A 20,555-nucleotide genomic window follows, 5' to 3' on the forward strand; every position below is an offset into this window, starting at 1 on the left:
CACGAGTCGTCTGGGGCATCTTGTAATGAATGGGCCGAGCAGCTTACAGTACGGGGTTCAAATTAAACTCAGTGAACATCAGCGACACTTCCCAGCTCATGCAGAATGATGGAGATTTTAGACCGCCCTGCTCTGATTGGTCAAAGATGTTTCAGAAAAATGCTTCATTAAGTTTCCTTCACTACCTTCACTCACAGGACAGGCTTTCAAGTTCCTGATCCTAAGTTGTGCTACTATCTTATTTCCTCCCATCCAATTTTCTAGTCGCTGTACAAACACCTTTATGAAACGCGACGCTAATCTGTTGTCCATCTTAATTAGGCTGCTTTCACTTAGACTGTACTTACCAGGTGTGCTCTCGTGATCCCATAAGTCCAACATGGTCTTCTCATTAACTGTAAAGTGCCATTCAGCTATTCATTTGCGATCCTTAATTCCTTAACAGCTTGATCCTTAATTCAAGTGCAATCATGCACTTAGCTTTGATTCGGCGCTGTACTGAACTTTGCCGCACGCCCAGACAGAGCTTTCACAGAAACACAAGATGAATAAATCCATGCACTTAGATTCTTTTAAAGTATATTTTAAAAAATGAATACGATCTCTGCAGTAGTTTCGGCAATATTACGGTCGTTCATTACAGTATAATCACAATGAAGATTAAGTTTGCAAAGCAACACTATACAATCAGTTCAGAGTGCCAGACAGAGTGTTTTGGTGTCTTGACTTCTATATATATACTTCTTGGAAAGAGCAGGTCAGAAGAAAATATCAAAACCAAGCAGTAATGTTTGTAAAATCTGATTTAAGTCACTGCATGACACCAACGTGAGCCGTCATGTCCTAATGAAACTGCAATGTAATAAGAATGTAAATTACTCATCTCTCCCACTATCTTGACTATAAAGTACTGCATGACGAAGCGCTGGCTGATAAGATTTCCATAATTTAACAGCTGTTACCACTTCCTCCTGTAATATAAATATATAATGTTTGCTCTAAGTATGCTTAATATAACCAGCAAATATAGAGCTTGCATGTATTACCGAGAACGTAAGCATTTGCATACTGATAAAAAAAACTACTTATTTTTCCAAGCCTCTGGATTCTGTGGAATACTTTATTTCACGCTGCAACCAGCTGAACCCAATTAATATTTTATAATTGCATTCATTACATATTACATTTAATCAAAAGTTTAAGCCATTTGTTGCAGGTATTGCACTGACTGAGTATGATTTATCTATGAAGCTCTGTGCCTTAAAGCGCTCATAGAGGTATGAGCTCATGCACACATATTATCCAGATATTGCAGGTTCCACCATAAGGAAACTAGATTCAAGACATGAAATAACATTTCAATGTTTCAATTATATATTCTTCCTTACCGATGCCAGATACTGTAACATTTCTTGTGTGTGAAACTGGTATAAATGTATTTGTTTGAGTCTGTAATCTAACACAGAGTCATGATCGTTGCCCCAGGCATTTCAGGGCCTTGAGAAAGCATGGCAAATGTAAGACTTTGAAGAAACAATGACAGTATTGTTGGCATATGCTGATCATGGGAAAATAAATTGGAATCGGCAGGGATGTGGTTGACAAGCCACATAATACAGGGGCTTTGAATGGATCCCTACATAACACTGAGTAAACAACAATCCATGTTTGATATTAATTAAAACCCTTCTTCAAACGTGTCAGGCAAAGCTAGAGAGATTATTTGGCAATTTTCTATGTGGTTCCTAGACGGTTGATTTTAAATCATTTAAATATTTATACACCGATCAGCCATAACATTATGACCACCTGCCAAATATTGTGTAGGTCCCCCTTTTGCTGCCAAAACAGCCCTGACCCGTCGAGGCGTGGACTCCACTAGACCTCTGAAGGTGTGCTGTGGTATCTGGCACCAAGACGTTAGCAGCAGATCCTTTAAGTCCTGTAAGTTGCGAGGTGGGACCTCCATGGATCTGACTTGTTTGTCCAGCACATCCCACAGATGCTCGATTGGCCTGGGGAATTTGGAGGCCAAGTCAACATCTTGAACTCGTGATTCATCAGACCAGGCCATTGCGCTGTGGTCCAGTTCTGATGCTCACGTGCCCATTGTAGGCGCTTACAGCAGTGGACAGGGGTCAGCATGGGCACCCTGACTAGTCTGCGGCTACGCAGTCCCATACGCAACAAACTGCGATGCACTGTGTGTTCTGACACCTTTCTATCAGAACCAGCATTCACTTTTTCAGCAATTTGAGCTACAGTAGCTCGTCTGTTGGATCTGACCACACGGGGCAGCCTTCGCTCCCCACGTACATCAGTGAGCCTTGGCCGCCCATGACCCTGTCGCTGGTTCACCACTTTTCCTTCCTTGGACCACTTTTGATAGGTACTGACCACTGCAGACTGGGAACACCCCACAAGAGCTGCAGTTTTGGAGATGCTCTGACCCAGTCGTCTAGCCATCACAATTTGGCCTTTGTCAGAGTCACTCAGATCCTTACGCTTGCCCATTTTTCCTGCTTCTAACACATCAACTTTGAGGACAAAATGTTCACTTGCTGCCTAATATATCCCACCCACTGACAGGTGCCATGATAACGAGATTATCAGTGTTATTCACTTCACCTGTCAGTGGTCATAATGTTATGGCTGATTGGTGTAATATCTATATTCTTGGACCTTTTCCTTTTACCCAAACCTAATAATTAGTCAGTTGTTGGTGTTGCATTCCTGATGCCTTCCTCCCCATAGTGCCATTTCTTCTGTTTTGGAAGATATTAGCTGAATGAATAAAGAAATAGAGTCCAAAAGAAAGGGAGGGAGATCCCCAAGTGATGACAAGGACAATGATCTGGTTTGATAAATCAACATGGGTTTTGGTTGCCAGATGTAGGTTTTCATGAGCTCCTTATTTAGGTCTTTAGACTCTACTGTAGTCATTAGAATGATATCTGACTGGGGAGGTGGAGGAGGCGTTCAACGGGAGAGCAGTCTTTGTGCGTGTGTAGCGTAGGCTCGCAGTGTGGTCAGATTGTGTACTGCAGAGTATGACTACCATCTGATCACAGGGGCTGATTTCAGATAGTTATATAACGTGGGATGGTTCTCCGCGGATCGGAGAGATGTGATTCATTGACTTTCACATTCGGAGGCCTGTGTTTAAATCCAGCCCTGACTCAAAATGACTAATCATCGTTCTAACAACTACCCAGGCCTCATCTGAAATCAATTTGGGTATCCAGAGTCATCCCCAATAGATGTTATTTTTCCTCTGTTGTTAGACACAGAAACAATGTGAAAGGAAACTACAGGCTGGGTAAATCCCCCGCAGGAGAAATATGTGTTCACCTTTACAGCCTTATTAGGAAATCTTTTGTTCTATATGTTGCTGGATTTTTCTCCAAATTATTTTATTTTTGTAGTTGTTGTTGCTGGTGGTGCTTTTGTTTGTGTTTTTTTTTTTTTTTTGGTTGAGCAAAGCAGCTCATTTGTTTTGTTTTAAAAATAAACAAAAAGGTGGTGATAATTGTAATTACACTGTCTATTAACATGTAATCACAAGACTATTACATGGCAGCTGAGGACAGCCTTGTAAGCACTCATTGTAATGCCTTCACTTCATCAAGAATTATATAGAGGAAATATTATTATTAATAAGAATAATATTATTAAATTTATTTGTTAAATATTATGGTATTATATGTGTTATTCTAGATATACTCTTGTTTCATCTTTAACATGCCTTTGTATGCAGATATCTGGTCTATCTTCTATTTTGTTGATATTTTTTATGGTCGCATTTGCTCATTTTCTTGTTTCACTTGATTCTTCAGGACCAGAAGTCCACCTTCTTCCAGTTCGGGGCTTCCATTCAACAAGAAGCCCTCCTGATGCTCAATATAATGGAGGAATACGACTGGCATGTCTTCTCCATAGTGACTAGCAAATTCCCGGGCTACCAGGATTTCATCAGCATCCTCAAGAGCACGGTGGACAACAGCTTCGTGGGATGGGATTTACAGAACATGATCACGCTGGATGCGGTCGCTGGGGACACCAGGACCCAGATCCAGCTGAAGAAGATCCAGTCCTCTGTGATCTTGCTGTATTGTTCCAAAGACGAGGCCGCGTACATTCTGGAAGAGGCGCGCTCTTTGGGTTTGACAGGGTATGGCTTCAACTGGATCGTTCCCAGCCTGACCACTGGGAACACCGAAATCACCCCTGGCGAGTTCCCGTCTGGAATGATCTCGGTGTCCTACGACGAGTGGGACTACCCTCTGGAGGCCCGGGTGCGAGACGGCCTTGGGATTATAACCACAGCGGCGGTCTCCATGCTGGAAGAGTTTGGTGACATACCGGAGGCAAAGACCAGCTGCTTTGGGCAAATGGAGAAAACAAAACTGCCTCCCAGTGCATTACACAAGTGAGTTTAACTTTGAATATATAGTAAATATAATATATATATATATATATATATATATATATATATATAAAGTAGACAGGGAGAGTCATATCTATCTATTTATCTATTAATCGATCTATTTATGTAAGTCTGTCTGTCTGTATGTCTCCTCTTCCATCAGTCTACCTGGCTATCATTCTCATTGTATATGTCTAAGCTATTCATGTTTATATAGCGTATTATGGTTTTCTATTATATTCCTGTGCAAATCTGTGGTTGACAAGACAGCTTGAAACATTGACATAAGCCATCCGAAGCTGAAAGAAACTAGGAGGCTGCTGCCATTTAAATGGTGACAAATCTGAGCTGATTACCCATAGGGGGATAAGGATTATTGAATTAGGTACACACCAAGAACCATTTGTGAGGGATTTTAAGCACACTCTCGATCCAACAAGTACCATAGATGAATGATCGTGGAAACAGACTTCCCATTCTTGACTTTCTCCCGGGACCGAAGTGCTGTATCGTCAGACTAATGAGCTCAACTTTGTAACATCTTGCAAAAACAACAGGGAGCTTCTTGGAGGACACTTGGAACATTCATAAGATTTAAAGAGCTTTCGCACAGTTCTATCCTTGTGTGTTTTATTCTTCGGTGTAGTTTTTAGAAGTCTTAATTAATTTCTGAGGAAGCTGATATAGGTCTGCTGTCCATCTAACTATCCATGGTTATCCACCTGAAAAAAATAATAAAAACAGACAAGATCCATTTACCATGACAAAGGGCGTGCAGTTTTAATGGACGTCTGTGTCTAGTAATGTACATGTTTCCTGGCAAAACCTTGGCTGAAGATCAGAGCGTCATCCAGATGGCATTCCTTCAGCACAGAATGGCCCATTCTGACACATTCCCTCAAATTATCGCTTGTTTAATTGGGCAAACATCTTGTTTACAAACGAGGCCCTTGAAAACTTATGATTGTCTACCACTTCCACAATTATTTGGAAAACCCTAGTATATTTTATGAATCAGGTTCCATCATGTCAATTACAAATCGACAACATGAATCCAAACAACATTAACATGGCCGTGAATGTTAGATTCATATACAGAAAGGACATCTGATGAACCATTAATTTAAGTTCATAAAGTCATTCTAGTTATAATTTTTCTTTCAGCACAAAAACATTTTGATATATGAAAATATGTATGAGCTCAATTCAATTAGGCTTGCATTTTTCAACTGATGCATAAAGTGCCTGGTTTTTAATGAAACTATGTTCAAGCTATCGTTCCTCTATTCTACAATGTTATATTAACTTAAAAATGACATATATAATGTCTTTTAAGTTAACAAGACAAAATAATACTCTCAAACCACCATTTATTTTTTTTTATTTTTTTTGCTTTTCATAAAAATCTGTGCTCAACAGTATTTGGATCACTAAAACTTAGTGCCAGTTATATTTATTATCCTATACAAAAAAGTATGCCAGGGGTTCGTACAAAAATATAACTCCATACATCAATATGTAGGTTTGTGACAGATTTATGATGCATATCTCTAGAAATCTTTCAAAAGCAGTTCCCCACCTTCTTTATCCTTCATAAATCTGCAAAAAATACTATAAATACCTGTCAATAGGGATACAAGAACTTCACTACAGATGTTCCCCGCCTGTGAATTATACAGTAAGCATTATGAATAGGGTATATTTCAAATCAAATAGCTAAAAACCTCTCTTGAAGGAAAAACAAAAGTCAGCCTTTTTCCTTTCATGCAGTAATTAATAAATAGGGTCATTAAATACATGATTAAAAAATAAATTGACAAAAAGTCAGCATCACAGCAAGATCTCTGTTTGTAATACAGAGGTAATATTTCAATGGCTCGGACTGAAACCACGGAATGAATCATCCATCCAGGTCGCCACGTTGTTTGAAGGAAGATGATCCTCTGCAGAATGTAGTGAGACACATCGTATGCTTTTCATTGTGTCTTATTAGTGTGGAAAGTGATGCGTTCAGATGAAAAATTGCCTACTTTGCTGAAAGTCTAAGATTACAAAGAACAACTTGCTCAGTGTCACATGAGCGGCTAGCAGGAACACCGTTTACCACTCATGTATAAAATACCACATAATAAAGGGTGTTTGGATGGTAAATCTTGTAAACAGTGTATTCTAAGTTAGGTCTAGTACACACATGCAGTGTGCTATGTGGTGCTGTATTATATGCCAGAAAATTTGTTTATTTCATTTTTAGTGAGAATTTTATGATTGGATTGGATACAAAATTGTGAAAGTGTAGCCATGAACCATGAAATAGCTTAATAACCTACACAGGTTTTCTGTCATGGAAGCATTTGAACTGAATATTTCACCAGTGAAGGTTTGAGCTAAAATACCCATTATTGATGTTTTCCTACATACGGAAATCAATAAAATTGATTGATTTAAAACTTTGTGTCACACAAAATTATAATTGTCCATCGATTATTTTAAGGCAGTTTGAAACTGTATCTGGAAAACCACATTTTTTGGTTTCATGGCCTTTTACACAAATATAGACTTCAGCAATCTCCCCCCACCTTGATTTCCAACCCTTGTGGTCCCAATGATAGTTGTTCAAAAACAGCTTATATATTTGATCTTAATACAGTTCCCTTTACTAAACTTAATGAGATTCAATAAACTTCTCAGAAGGATTTTTGTTTTACAACAGTTTGATATTTTTTATCATAGTGGTAAATTATAAGTTTTATATATTTATACTTCAATCTCAGGTATTAAAGGCTACAGTGCTAAACTTCATTAAATTGCTTTGAAGGATATATTTAAAAAATAAATAAACAAACAAAAAGACTACCTTAATCTCACATATAGTCTCCATAGTCAATATTCCATTGGCATCAGGACACAATATGTATTACTCTCATGCCGAAAGGAAAGGCATATCTGATTTATTCAGAACATTTTGTGTTTTTAGACAATCACAGCTGAACAAAAAGAAAGATTTCAATTGTTGTTTTTATTGTAAATGTTTTGATTGTTCCAGGAGGCAATAATTACAGCTATTGTCAGCACAGCAACCGATCTTCAGGTTGCAATCAATCTGTTTGAGCAATAATCCCTGTCTTTGCTTTTAATAAGAATTTGCTAATTCTGTTTTTAACTGCTGACTATGTCCCATTGTGAAGACAATTTTAAATTACTATTATGCCCAGAGCAACATTTAAATGGTGCTATCTATAACTCCTTTGATGGCTCTCCAAATATCTGAATAAAAAGGAACCAAAGTTTTGCCCTGTAATTTAATTCTGTGTGCAGGAGAATTAATGATGCATCTGTGAGCTTCACAGAAAACAGGAAATCTGTTGATAGAAAAGCAGTGGGTCTATACAATTTTAATAGAAAGTCAAAAATGGAAAAAAGCCAAGATGGACATTTTTGTAGAGGTGGCAGATTTTCTAAGAATGTTTTACTAATGCTGTTGCAAGTGCTGATTTTGCAGAAAACACATTTTCATAGCATCCATAAGGTAAATAGATATTACAGAAATTATGGGATGCTTTGTTAGATCTATAAAACACAGCAGTTTTACAATGTAAACATTTTAAAATGTTATTCTTTTATTGATTAAAGTAATTGCTTATTACAAAGTAGTGACTCAGTAACAGCAGTAGTTCAAATAACAGCCTTGGACAAGAAGCTTCTTACTATATATGTCTTAAAGTTAGGAAAACTTTTGAAAATACTAATTGCATCAAGAAAAGATCTCAATGCAAATCTTGCAGTTTCTGGCTCAAAACCTTAGTCATTAGGGACAGCAGGCCCAGGACACCTTGCTTGTCATCTTTACAAGGCATTTACAGAAGCTGTGGGTTTCTGAAACAGTTAAACAGACTAAACAAATAACTACTCAAGCACATGTAATACTATATGACACTGAAGTACCTAACAAATAGAATGAAGCTTTGAGATACAGGGCTTGAAAAACACGATAACAAACAAGAAAGCGATGAAAAAACAGTGGGGTGCTGAGAGAATAACATCTCTACTACTCCTTGGTCATTTTTGTCATCATAATGATCACACGCCTGCGTTTTTTAAAAATTGAACATCTAAGAGCACAGATGCTGCAGAAAATTGTGAGCTCACTGTATGAGGAGTTAATTATAACATTAACCAACATTTTGTGCCTGGCAGGATGTGATTTTCAAATACTAGTACACTTAAATGTAATCCCCCTGAAAATCAATGTAACTCCTGCTGGAAAGTCTAGAATACATTGTCTCATTACTTTTACTTTTTTTTTTCTTAATAACACACCTTGTAATGTTCACGTAAAACATTGTTAAATTAAAAGTAATAACTTAGCTATTATATGATAACATGTATTGAGTTCAAATGTTAGGACAGTTTCTAACTGAGTTGATTAGCTTATTATAATTTAAGCATTGACAATTGCAATTGATATACCATTTAACTTGTCAAATATATGTTTTCCATTGATTTCATTTTTCATTTCTGACCCTTTGTAGCACAGGATTATAGACAGATGATGAAGAGTCCTTAATTAAAACTTCAATCACAAAACAAATGTGAGATTTTCCTTATTGAATTCTTTTGTAATACATGTTTTGCTTCATTACATTAATGTCTAGGAAACAAATGAAAACAGATTAATTGACCTGAATTACATCCCCAGCAGAAACAAAATCCTGTTCATTACTATATCGCTCCCCATGCTCTCCACTTCTCTGATCTGAGATTTTTTTATGCCATACTGCCCTAATTGTTACTGTTGCTGAGGTTCTATTGCCCCAGATTATGTTGAATTCTCCGAAGTAGACAACACTGGGACATGGACTCAATCTGCCAACTTTGACTCTCTTCATTTTTGGAAGCAGCAGCATATTCCCGAAGCCCTGGGGTAAAACGCCATGAACTACACCGACACAACATCACGATAGTCTCTAAGTGGTTAAAACCGAGGCGAATCCTCTTTGTGGCATTGTTGGTGATAAAAAAACGAGCGTGCAGCGTGCAACATGGTTTGTTTAATGATGTGAATCACATGACAGCACACAGATGTAGGGAATGTAGATGGAAACTAATCAAGCTAGGCCCGCCTTCTAAAGGAATCCAGTCAAAATGGCTTGTGAGAGGCGAGCAGAAAATCTTCTAAACTGCAATTATACAGTTACACAGCCCTGTGAGCACAAACAGCCAATGGCTGCTAATATTGCCCTGCCTCTTGTTGGTTGAACTCTTGTAATTAAAGCATTTATTCATTTAGCTAATCTTCAACCATAGATCAGCAATATTTATAAAGATAACTCCATTATGAAGAAAAACTATTTATACGTCAAATCCAGTTATGTAACACAGTCGTTGACATAAGTATCAATACAATGGTCTTACATTACTCAATATACTAGGTTTAAACTTGAGTGGATATTAAGCATTTATATTTAATATTACATGTAGATAACACACACATTTTCTATGTTATATAGTTTCCAGTACATAATTCCTAATAATTTTACTCCTTACTCCATATGCTGTTCAGCATAAACTCTTAGTAACAGACGAGTGGGTTAGTTAGTGTATTTCATTGCTCTTGTACAGATATTCTAAACAAACATATACAGACAGATGTTCAAAAGGGGCAAACTAATAACTTTGTCATTTGTAAAGCCTCATGTATTAAAACTAAATCACTGCATTTACTTTCAGAGGTGCAATTAGTGGATACATGATATACCCTTCAAAAGAACAGTAAGTGTCCAGAATAATGTTTTAGAAATTACATTGCAACCATCTTCTTATGTTCCCTTATAAACGCTGTTTATCTTTACAAAGTGAGCATTATGTGAGCAGTACCAAGTTAGTGTATTTTATTGCTGTCTGTAAATCATCCTAATTGATTCTTTAATGATGAATGCATTGTATGTATTGTTTGCGCAATGCAATCTCATTAAAGTTTCGCCTCGTTGCAACATAGTTCTTAATTAAAGGCCATTCTATCTTATTTAATGGACATAAAGGTCAATAAATTACAGGGTGACCCTCCAGACAGACTCGCATTACATAATTCCCCCCACCCCCATGGCCTTCCAGGAAACCAATGTGATCTGCCATTCTCCTAAAAGCACCAGGCGTTTTTTGTTTTTAATGTACAGAAAATACTGCTGCACGTAATACTTAAAGCAATAGATTATTACACTTTGAAAACATATTTGCGTTTAATGTCATTGCTGTCTTTTATCTCAACATGTCTTGTTGAAAGCAGAATCCTGTTCTTATTGTTTTGAGAGTAGTCCCTCAGTCATGTGTAGCACAGCACAGCAAGTACAGAAGTGTAGTGAAAGGAAGTTAGATTAGCCTACAAAGAATGAGGAACTTAAAGAGCAAAACCATCATTCAGATTGAATATTCTGATCTCTAATTAGGGTCGGGTCACTGCCAAAGTCGATAACTCCTCTTCAATAATTTAAAAATATATATTAATTCAAATTTAGTTCATTTCTAATTTGACATTATACCCAGTGGCCATCTTTCTGTTTGGGAGACATATTGTGTCCCATGTACTAAACTGAAACGCAGTCGAGCGCACCGGTTCGAGTCTTTTCATTAATTCATTCATCTGCAAGATACACCCTTTATCCTACTGACTTTCAAACATCTGCACAACCCAATACTGATTTATCCTCTACAGGAAACAGAGATCATAAAACAATACATGCCTCTGCTACAGCCAGCCAGACAGCCAGCCTCAAATCCATTTTGCATACTGGAAGGAGAGAGACTAGCAGCTCAACACAATACCAACCCCTTTCAGGTTTTTGGGCCGAGAGAATTTCAAACCCTCTGACATTTTGGTACAAAAGGCTTTCACGACAATCTGTGTGGACTGTTGAATATGATAAGTAATGTAGGCTTGCACAGGTCAAGTCCTCCGCTTGTGCGATTGGAGAAGCTGTTGGCAACACCGTCACTCTCTTCTGTTAAAACTTGGACAGAAGCCTAAATTGAGCTAAACAGAGCGTGATCTCTGCAATGGTCCGCTGCTGATTGAGCTCCTTGGAATCTGTGGGACAAATGTCTACAGTTCTGGATGCCAAGAGGATCGTAGTGTGACCGTCCAAAAAACAAAATTGGATTCAGTCTCTTCCTGCAAGTTTCTGATTCTAGAGTCACATAGTTAGATCACTGATGCAGTCTAGTAAGTTAAATTTGTCTTATTTGTCTTTCAAACTACTGATCTATTGAAGGCTAAAGTATCCATTCTTACAAACAATACATACAAGATATAGGAAATAACCTTTCACCTGGCAGTCTTAAAACATCTAGTTTCTGGTGTTAATGTTTAATGCTCTCTACAACGCTCTCTAGAGAAATCCTGTTAATTGGGTGTACAATATATCTGTGCCGATCTGAGCAAAACTACTTTTCATCTGCTTTCTGCAGGACAAATCAATTTAACAAGCAATTCGGCCGTTTAGAAACCTTTCCGACTCAAGTAGGCCTTGTCTCGTGAATTGATCAGCAGATTGTATATCTTAAGATTTCTCACTTTGCAACCAAGTAAGTACAAAGCACCCAGTCAGAACGGGAGAATGATAATTCTACATCTGTGTGATCTTTGAAAGATTTGCTCACCTAAGCCTTCCTTTGGGCTGGAAGGAAAAAAAAGTTTTTTGTCAAGAAGGCTTTGATATATTTGAAAAAAAAAGAAGAGAACAATGAATGAGGTTGAGAATGGTTTTACTTTTGTAACTTGCGATACATTGAACGGCTACAGAACATCAATTGTGGGTCATGAATAAATTCATTGCATTTTACTTTCAACAGCCATTACTGCAGGAGGAGGAGGAGGTGGAGGAAGAGAGGTGTAGGAGTGAGAATTTAAGTGCCTGGGGCCCCATGTAACCCATGTGTCATGAAGTACACTTTGGTTTTCAGATGCCTGAGGAATACCAAAATAAGTGGTTGCGCCGGGAATCTATGGCGGTCGGGGATTCATCTCAAGAGATGGTTTCAGCAAGTAATGTGTACGATGGAACTGTTGCGTCATATTCTAACCTTTTAATGGTGGAAATTATGTGACAGGAAATTATAGGTTTTGTCAAATGCCTTGAATTATGTCAAAATTAACTGATTTATTCCAGTTGATGGTGGTCATTTCACCCTGTGGCTCCCCTGAAAATGTCAATCTAATGTTATCATGGTCCATCATGGTCTCACATACCTGTTTCTCACACAACAGCTCAGACAGACTGTCAGATGAATGCAGAATCAGGCTATCTCTGAGAGTAATAAGGTTCCCTGCACATATTTAATCTGTGTTAATATGATGACTGAATTAGGTAGCTCATTAGATGCTCAACGGCTCATTAATTTTTCACTGAATATTTGTCTTTTAGATATATGATGAATGTGACCTGGGATGGCAGAGATTTGTCCTTCACAGAAGACGGGTACCAAGCGAACCCCAAACTAGTTGTCATAGTTTTGAACAAGGACAGGGAGTGGGAGAAGGTAAGGTCACCTCTGCTGGAACTGAATTGAATGCTGTGACAGAAGCAAGCCGTGTGTAACAATGCAGTTGGATTTGAATGACATTTTGCTGTTGATTAATTGCACACAGTTCTGGGATCAATGCACCAAGAGAAATGTGAGACATGATAAAAATGTACAATTATGTTAATCTTTTCCAGATATTGAAAAATCTAACCACAACATTGTCGTCCAGGGAGTCTCGGTGGAGATCAAGTTGCGTTTCTGCAGCATTCAGACACTTTTAAAAGATCATTTAAAACATTTTTTAACGCTGTCTTAAAGTGTCCAACAATGTGTTTAGTTAAAGTACAAATATACACATGGAGATACTAACATTGTTGGGATGTCATATTTTGTAAGAGACATTATTTAAGCATTAGTCAATTCAAATGGGGAATAAATAATAATAATGAGAAGAGCAAAACAGAGGGGGGGATTGATCTGTGGGGTCTAGCCTGCAGTTAATCAATGCGAGTCTTACTCTACAGAAATATATTGACAAGATAAAGCCAACACTCACAAAACAGATGGCATGGCTTAAAAAAATGTGATGACTTAAAAACAATTTACTAGCATTCCCAAGAGATGAATATTCCCTCAGTCTGGGAAAAGTGAATCGAGCAGTGAAATTTGCACAAACATCCAAAGGGGAATAATAAAGGCACTTGCATTTAACGGTGGACAGTTACCAATGATCTTCATTTCTAAGCCTTTTCAGATCATTAAAATGACCTAAAATCATCATAAAAACCCTTGCCAGATATTTCCTTAAAACCAAAAAAGCAAATACAATAGTAAGCTTTAGAAATAAGCATGAACTGTTAGCCAATGTTTATGCTACTACTGTTTCTAAAATTACATATTTTAGATGTGCTACCGCTTAGCTCAACGGAACAGCTGCCTTGTCAGGAATGTGACACATTTATTAACGTCCGCCGTGTATTCTGACACCAATTAGGTGTAGCTCTAGCAAAAGTGCATTAAGTAAGAAGCGGGGAAAAAAATAAAATGTGACGACTCTTTCAAAGAGGCAGTGCAGGCCTGCCATTCTCGATGCAGTGTGTAACCACAATGATATCATTTAAATGGTAGCAAGAGTGCTGTAAAATATAATTACAGTACAGTAAAGCTAAACGTACTCTGAGAGCTGCGACACTCATATTTGTGTTAAATGAAGTCCGCACCTCTCGAAGTTCCCACTTTATTATCTGCATCTCTTTCCCTCATTTCACAGTCCTTAGTTCTGCATGATGAGATATTCTAGGTGCCTCTCTTGACATCAAGTTTGCTTTTAGGTTTTTTGGTAGTGCTGGGCGATGGTGCTGAATGCGCATTGCTAAGCCGGGGATGCAATTACTGAAAGTAGCAGTTGTGGTAGGAATGCTGATCAGTGAATCAAATGCTGTTTCATTTTTTTGTTTCACGGAGTTGATCTCTTTAAGTCCCCCTGTCTCTGAGGATCCCAGAGTCAGCTCTGATGCTGTCACGCTCTGGTGGATGCCCACTGGCCACAACACTATCTTGTGCTTTTCTTCCCCGATCATCAGCAAACTGACAGGTGCAGAGATCAAGTTGTTGTGATGCCAAATTTAATCCTCAAAAAAATAATTATGTTAATTAATTCCACGTCAACATGCTGCTCATTGACGTTGATAAAAAACAAAAACAAAACTTGTGCACCATTTATTCTGTGTTGTGCTGCAAGCTTTTTCCTGTGGTTCGCCTTTTCCGAGATTTGTGGAGGAGGGAAACAAGGACTTTGCAAAGCCTGTACTTTGATTGTATTTACAAAGCCTGTACTTGACATTACTGACAAGAGATCAGGGCAATTATATATATACAACTACACTACAGGTCAAAGGTTTGGAAGCAAGAAAATATGTAGATCCAATGCATGCACCCTAAACTAATTTGTTATTATTATTTATTATTATTTATTTCTTAGCAGACACCCTTATCCAGGGCGACTTACAAAATAAGCATAATACAAAGTGCAAAAATACAGTGCAGTACAAGGCATAACATATTACAAATTCCAAGGGATGCGATGAGGGGGCCCAGGGAGTGAGTGTAGAGAGAGAACAGGAGGGGACCCAGGACGGAGCCTTGGGGAACGCCTGTGAGGAGAGGTTGGGGGGTGGATGAGGAGCCTCGCCATGTCACTTGGTAGGACCGGTCGCTGAGGTAGGAGGAGAACCAGTTGAGAGCAGTTCCAGAGATTAAAAGGTCAGCGAGGCAGGAGAGGAGGATGGAGTGATCGACAGTGTCAAATGCTGCATAGAGATCGAGGAGCATGAGGACTGAGGAGAGGGAGGCCGTTCGAGCACAGCTGAGGGAGTCAGTGACAGCCAGGAGAGCCGTCTCAGTGGAATGAGCTGTGCGGAAGCCGGATTGCAGAGGATCAAGAAGCGAGTGATGGGAAAGAAATGCAGCTGACGGTGAACAGCACGCTTGAGGGTCTTTGATAGGAAGTAGGGAGTAGGGGTGGTAGTTCTGCGGAGAGGTGTGGTCAAGGGTAGGATTCTTGAGGAGTGGGATGACAGCAGCTTGTTTAAAAGCAGAGGGGAAACAGCCAGAGAGGAGTGAGGAGTTGAGGAAGGAGGAGATGAAGGGGAGTAGAACGGGAGAAGTCAGGAGGCGAGAAGGGAGAGGGTCCAGGGCACACATTGTAGGTTTGTGACCTAGGAGGAGAGAGGAAAGATCAGAATCTAAGAGAGGTGAGAATGAAGAAAAGGAAGCTTGGTCGGTGGGAGACTTGTTAAGCAAGACACACATCCTCCCCAACTGTACAGCTTTGCTGGTAAAAGTGGACTCACTGGACTGTACTTTATTTGTATTCCTTTTAAGACAGTAAATATTTCAGCATTCTTTTAAATGTAAAAATGTATTTTCAGATGGTCTACAGATGTGTATTGCCACATAGAGCTCTATTTATGTGTTATTTTGCTGGGAAAAAAATCCATAAAATAACACACTTCCATCAGAGAAAAATAGAGAAAATGCTCGCACAAGGAATCTCCCCTGATTCCACTGGTGATGCACATATTTTTTAGACAATATTAACTTCCCATCCCCAGGCCTACTAATAACGCAGCTACCTGCTTTCACTCATCAACAATTCATTTGCCGTAGGTGAGTATTTTATTATTTATTGTAGTTGTGTCCTTCAAAAAGGGAGGAATAGTTATCTAAAGATTACTGATTGTTTTTAGAGAGAATTCTGAACTCTGATAGAAAAATCCAACTCTAGGCGATATAAAACACGTTTCCTGCTAAATTCCTGCCTCCTGGCAAGTGTCTGCCACCCTGCAATAAAGAATTACTGGGGAGAATCCTGAATTACCAACAGCTGACATTGATTTATTTTAATGGGAATTAACGTGTCATCATGTACCCAGTAGGCAATACAGGAAAGGAAAAAACTCAACTACTGTTTCTGAACTGCAAGTTAAGTTGTTTAAATACAAACGCAGTACAATTATAAAATTATTACAAATGCAATAAAAGCCTGGGTTTCGTCATCGACGCAAAGCTGAACTCTTTCACTTTTCCTTAATGGGGTCTTGTGCCCTTTCCTAAAATCTTTTAAGACGTAATGCTTAAAGTGATCGCCTATTGTTTTAGAAACAGTATTCAGAATACTCATCTGCCTGAGTTACTATAATGCAATATTCAGATTTGAATCTGAATACGTAACAGCCCTACATATACAGTGAGGGAAAAAAGTATTTGATCCCCTGCTGATTTTGTACGTTTGCCTACATTCTGAGAGTGTAGAAACAGCTGTAGGGAAAGGTGACAAATTCAACATCTGGTCTCGGACGTCTATTCAATTTAACATCATTATATTGTCTCTAGACATCGAGGCCAGAAAAGGAATGGAAAGATGGCCAAACCTAGAATTTGTATGATGATTATGATTAAATATGTCACTATGTCACTATTTCTATAAGAAATTATTTCAGAAATATAGCACAATTCCAGGGTGTTTTGAACTAAAACATATTATTTAGTGAAAATCTGATTTTTGACGATTTATTATTGCCAGTTTTCAATCTACCCTTCAAGCAATGTAAAACCCACTGTAGAACAAAACAAATATAGAATTCATTAGTAGTCATTGTTAATGTTAATTCTGTGAGCATTCTGTCATTGGGTTCAATCTTGTCTGGTAAATTAAATCATCACTGTGCTGGCAGAAAGCTGTTCTGATTGACTCATAATGCTTATTTAGCAGTAACCTAACACAAACCAGTCACTGTCACTCTGATTTCACTGTCCTGCTCATGCTGAAAAGGGATAGGCATATACATTGAGGGAAAAAAGTATTTGATCCCCTGCTGATTTTGTACGTTTGCCCACTGACAAATAAATGATCAGTCTATAATTTTAATGGTAGGTGTATTTTAACAGTGAGAGACAGAATAACAACAAAAAAATCCAGAAAAATGCATTTCAATAAAGTTATAAATTGATTTGCATGTCAATGAGGGAAATAAGTATTTGATCCCCTATCAATCAGCAAGATTTCTGGCTCCCAGGTGTCTTTTATACAGGTAACGAGCTGAGATTAGGAACACTCTCTTAAAGGGAGTGCTCCTAATCTCAGCTCGTTACCTGTATAAAAGACACCTGTCCACAGAAGCAATCAATCAATCAGATTCCAAACTCTCCACCATGGCCAAGACCAAAGAGCTGTCCAAGGATGTCAGGGACAAGATTGTAGACCTACACAAGGCTGGAATGGGCTACAAGACCATCGCCAAGCAGCTTGGTGAGAAGGTGACAACAGTTGGTGCGATTATTCGCAAATGGAAGAAACACAAAATAACTGTCAGTCTCCCTCGGCCTTGGCTCCATGCAAGATCTCACCTATTGCAGTTTCAATGATTGTGAGAACGGTGAGGAATCAGCCCAGAACTACATGGGAGGATCTTGTTAATGATCTCAAGGCAGCTGGGACCATAGTCACCAAGAAAACAATTGGTAACACACTATGCCGTGAAGGAATGAAATCCTGCAGCGGCCGCAAGGTCCCCCTGCTCAAGAAAGCACATGTACAGGCCCGTCTGAAGTTTGCCAATGAACATCTGAATGATTCAGAGGAGAACTGGGTGAAAGTGTTGTGGTCAGATGAGACCAAAATCGAGCTCTTTGGCATCAACTCAACTCGCCATGTTTGGAGGAGGAGGAATGACCCCAAGAACACCATCCCCACCGTCAAACATGGAGGTGGAAACATTATGCTTTGGGGGTGTTTTTCTGCTAAGGGGACAGGACAACTGCACCGCATCAAAGGGACGATGGACGGGGCCATGTACCGTCAAATCTTGGGTGATAACCTCCTTCCCTCAGCCAGGGCATTGAAAATGGGTCGTGGATGGGTATTCCAGCATGACAATGACCCAAAACACACAGCCAAGGCAACAAAGGAGTGGCTCAAAAAGAAGCACATTAAGGTCCTGGAGTGGCCTAGCCAGTCTCCAGACCTTAACCCCATAGAAAATCTGTGGAGGGAGCTGAAGGTTCAAGTTGCCAAACGTCAGCCTTGAAACCTTAATAACTTGGAGAGGATCTGCAAAGAGGAGTGGGACAAAATCCCTCCTGAGATGTGTGCAAACCTGGTGGCCAACTACAAGAAACGTCTGACCTCTGTGATTGCCAACAAGGGTTTTGCCACCAAGTACTAAGTCGAAGGGGTCAAATACTTATTTCCCTCATTAACATGCAAATCAATTTATAACTTTTTTGAAATGCGTTTTTCTGGATTTTTTTGTTGTTATTCTGTCTCTCACTGTTAAAATACACCTACCATTAAAATTATAGACTGATCATTTATTTGTCAGTGGGCAAACGTACAAAATCAGCAGGGGATCAAATACTTTTTTCCCTCAATGTATATGCCTATCCCTTTTCAGCATGAGCAGGACAGTGAAATCAGAGTGACAGTGACTGGTTTGTGTTAGGTTACTGCTAAATAAGCATTATGAGTCAATCAGAACAGCTTTCTGCCAGCACAGTGATGATTTAATTTACCAGACAAGATTGAACCCAATGACAGAATGCTCACAGAATTAACATTAACAATGACTACTAATGAATTCTATATTTGTTTTGTTCTACAGTGGGTTTTACATTGCTTGAAGGGTAGATTGAAAACTGGCAATAATAAATCGTCAAAAATCAGATTTTCACTAAATAATATGTTTTAGTTCAAAACACCCTGGAATTGTGCTATATTTCTGAAATAATTTCTTATAGAAATAGTGACATAGTGACATATTTAATCATAATCATCATACAAATTCTAGGTTTGGCCATCTTTCCATTCCTTTTCTGGCCTCGATGTCTAGAGACAATATAATGATGTTAAATTGAATAGACGTCCGAGACCAGATGTTGAATTTGTCACCTTTCCCTACAGCTGTTTCTACACTCTCAGAATGTAGGTTGTATAAAATCTTCCTGGACTCCTTGATAATAAAACACATTGGGAGTGGAGGGACATGACAGATGCATTGTTCTGAGAAACATAATAGGACTGTAATGCTGTTCAGCACTGTACTCTGTTGATATTAATCTGACAAACTCAATCTATCAGCTTGAACTGCTACGGGTGCAGGCTATAACCTCAACAGTGATTTACGGCATCGGTGTGCGGCACCAATATCTGTAACCCTGTTTGTGCAGACTGAAGATGTGTAACTATAGCATATGTCTACACTGTGTGGTCAGCAAAGACTTAACTAATCATATAGAATTATCCCCTTGTCCAATATGGGTTGAGCCAGTAAAAGTAAAGGTCTAGAATTAGGTGTAGATCAGTGAGTGAGATCTCTTAAGCACAAATTAGCTAATTGAACATGGTTTTTGTAGTCATTATAGTCTTGGAGACTTCGAGACATCTGCTTAGAAAACAAAAGGTGCTTCATTCCTCATTTAATACTTCAATTTAATACATCGAAACACTCAACAGCATACTGAACAGGTCTTAGGATTCACCTATCTGATGACAGTTTAACTGAGAACACTACTTAATAGATCCATAAGTAGTTGTGGTTTATTTATTTATATATATTTTAAAAGATTAGATATAGCTTTGTTTTGTTTTTTTGTCTGAAGCTCAATCTACTATAAATTCTGTACTTGTTTAAAAAGAAAAGTATGGTACAAAAGTGCATAGAAATAATTCAAATTTCCGATTTGTATTCTCTTATCATCACAGAAGGCGAAGCATTTTATTGTGATAGAACGGATGTCTGGATAGATAGTCCTCCTGGTATGATTTGCATCAAACAACACTTCTAAACATAATCAGTGAGTGTAAGGAGAAAACAAATGACAGCGACAATCCAAGCATTTAATCTTAATTGGGTTATTGCTTCATATTGCTAAACAGCACTATCCAATTAGACATTTGTGTGAAAAATGACTGCTCATTGTTGCATTTTCATATCGAGATATTATCAACAGTAGCAAACTGCTAACAACAGTTAATTTCTTATTTAAACATGGGAATCGGAAAATAATGAACTCCTTGCCAAGTTCCTATTTGTTCATCAATCCATATCATTCA

General features: G+C 38.5%; 1 protein-coding gene across 1 annotated transcript in view; it reads left to right on the forward strand.

Annotated features, from left to right (window-relative positions):
- Positions 1–20,555, forward strand: part of grin2aa (glutamate receptor, ionotropic, N-methyl D-aspartate 2A, a) — a 121,025-nt gene that overhangs the window by 54,680 nt on the left and 45,790 nt on the right. Inside the window, exons 2-3 of the mRNA XM_066689909.1 lie at positions 3,837–4,429; positions 12,844–12,958. Coding sequence (XP_066546006.1) covers positions 3,837–4,429; positions 12,844–12,958 — 708 coding nt within the window. The remainder of the gene's footprint in view (positions 1–3,836; positions 4,430–12,843; positions 12,959–20,555) is intronic.

Source organism: Amia ocellicauda, chromosome 17 (assembly GCF_036373705.1).
Source record: "Amia ocellicauda isolate fAmiCal2 chromosome 17, fAmiCal2.hap1, whole genome shotgun sequence".
In the NCBI taxonomy this organism is placed as follows: Eukaryota; Metazoa; Chordata; class Actinopteri; order Amiiformes; family Amiidae; genus Amia; species Amia ocellicauda.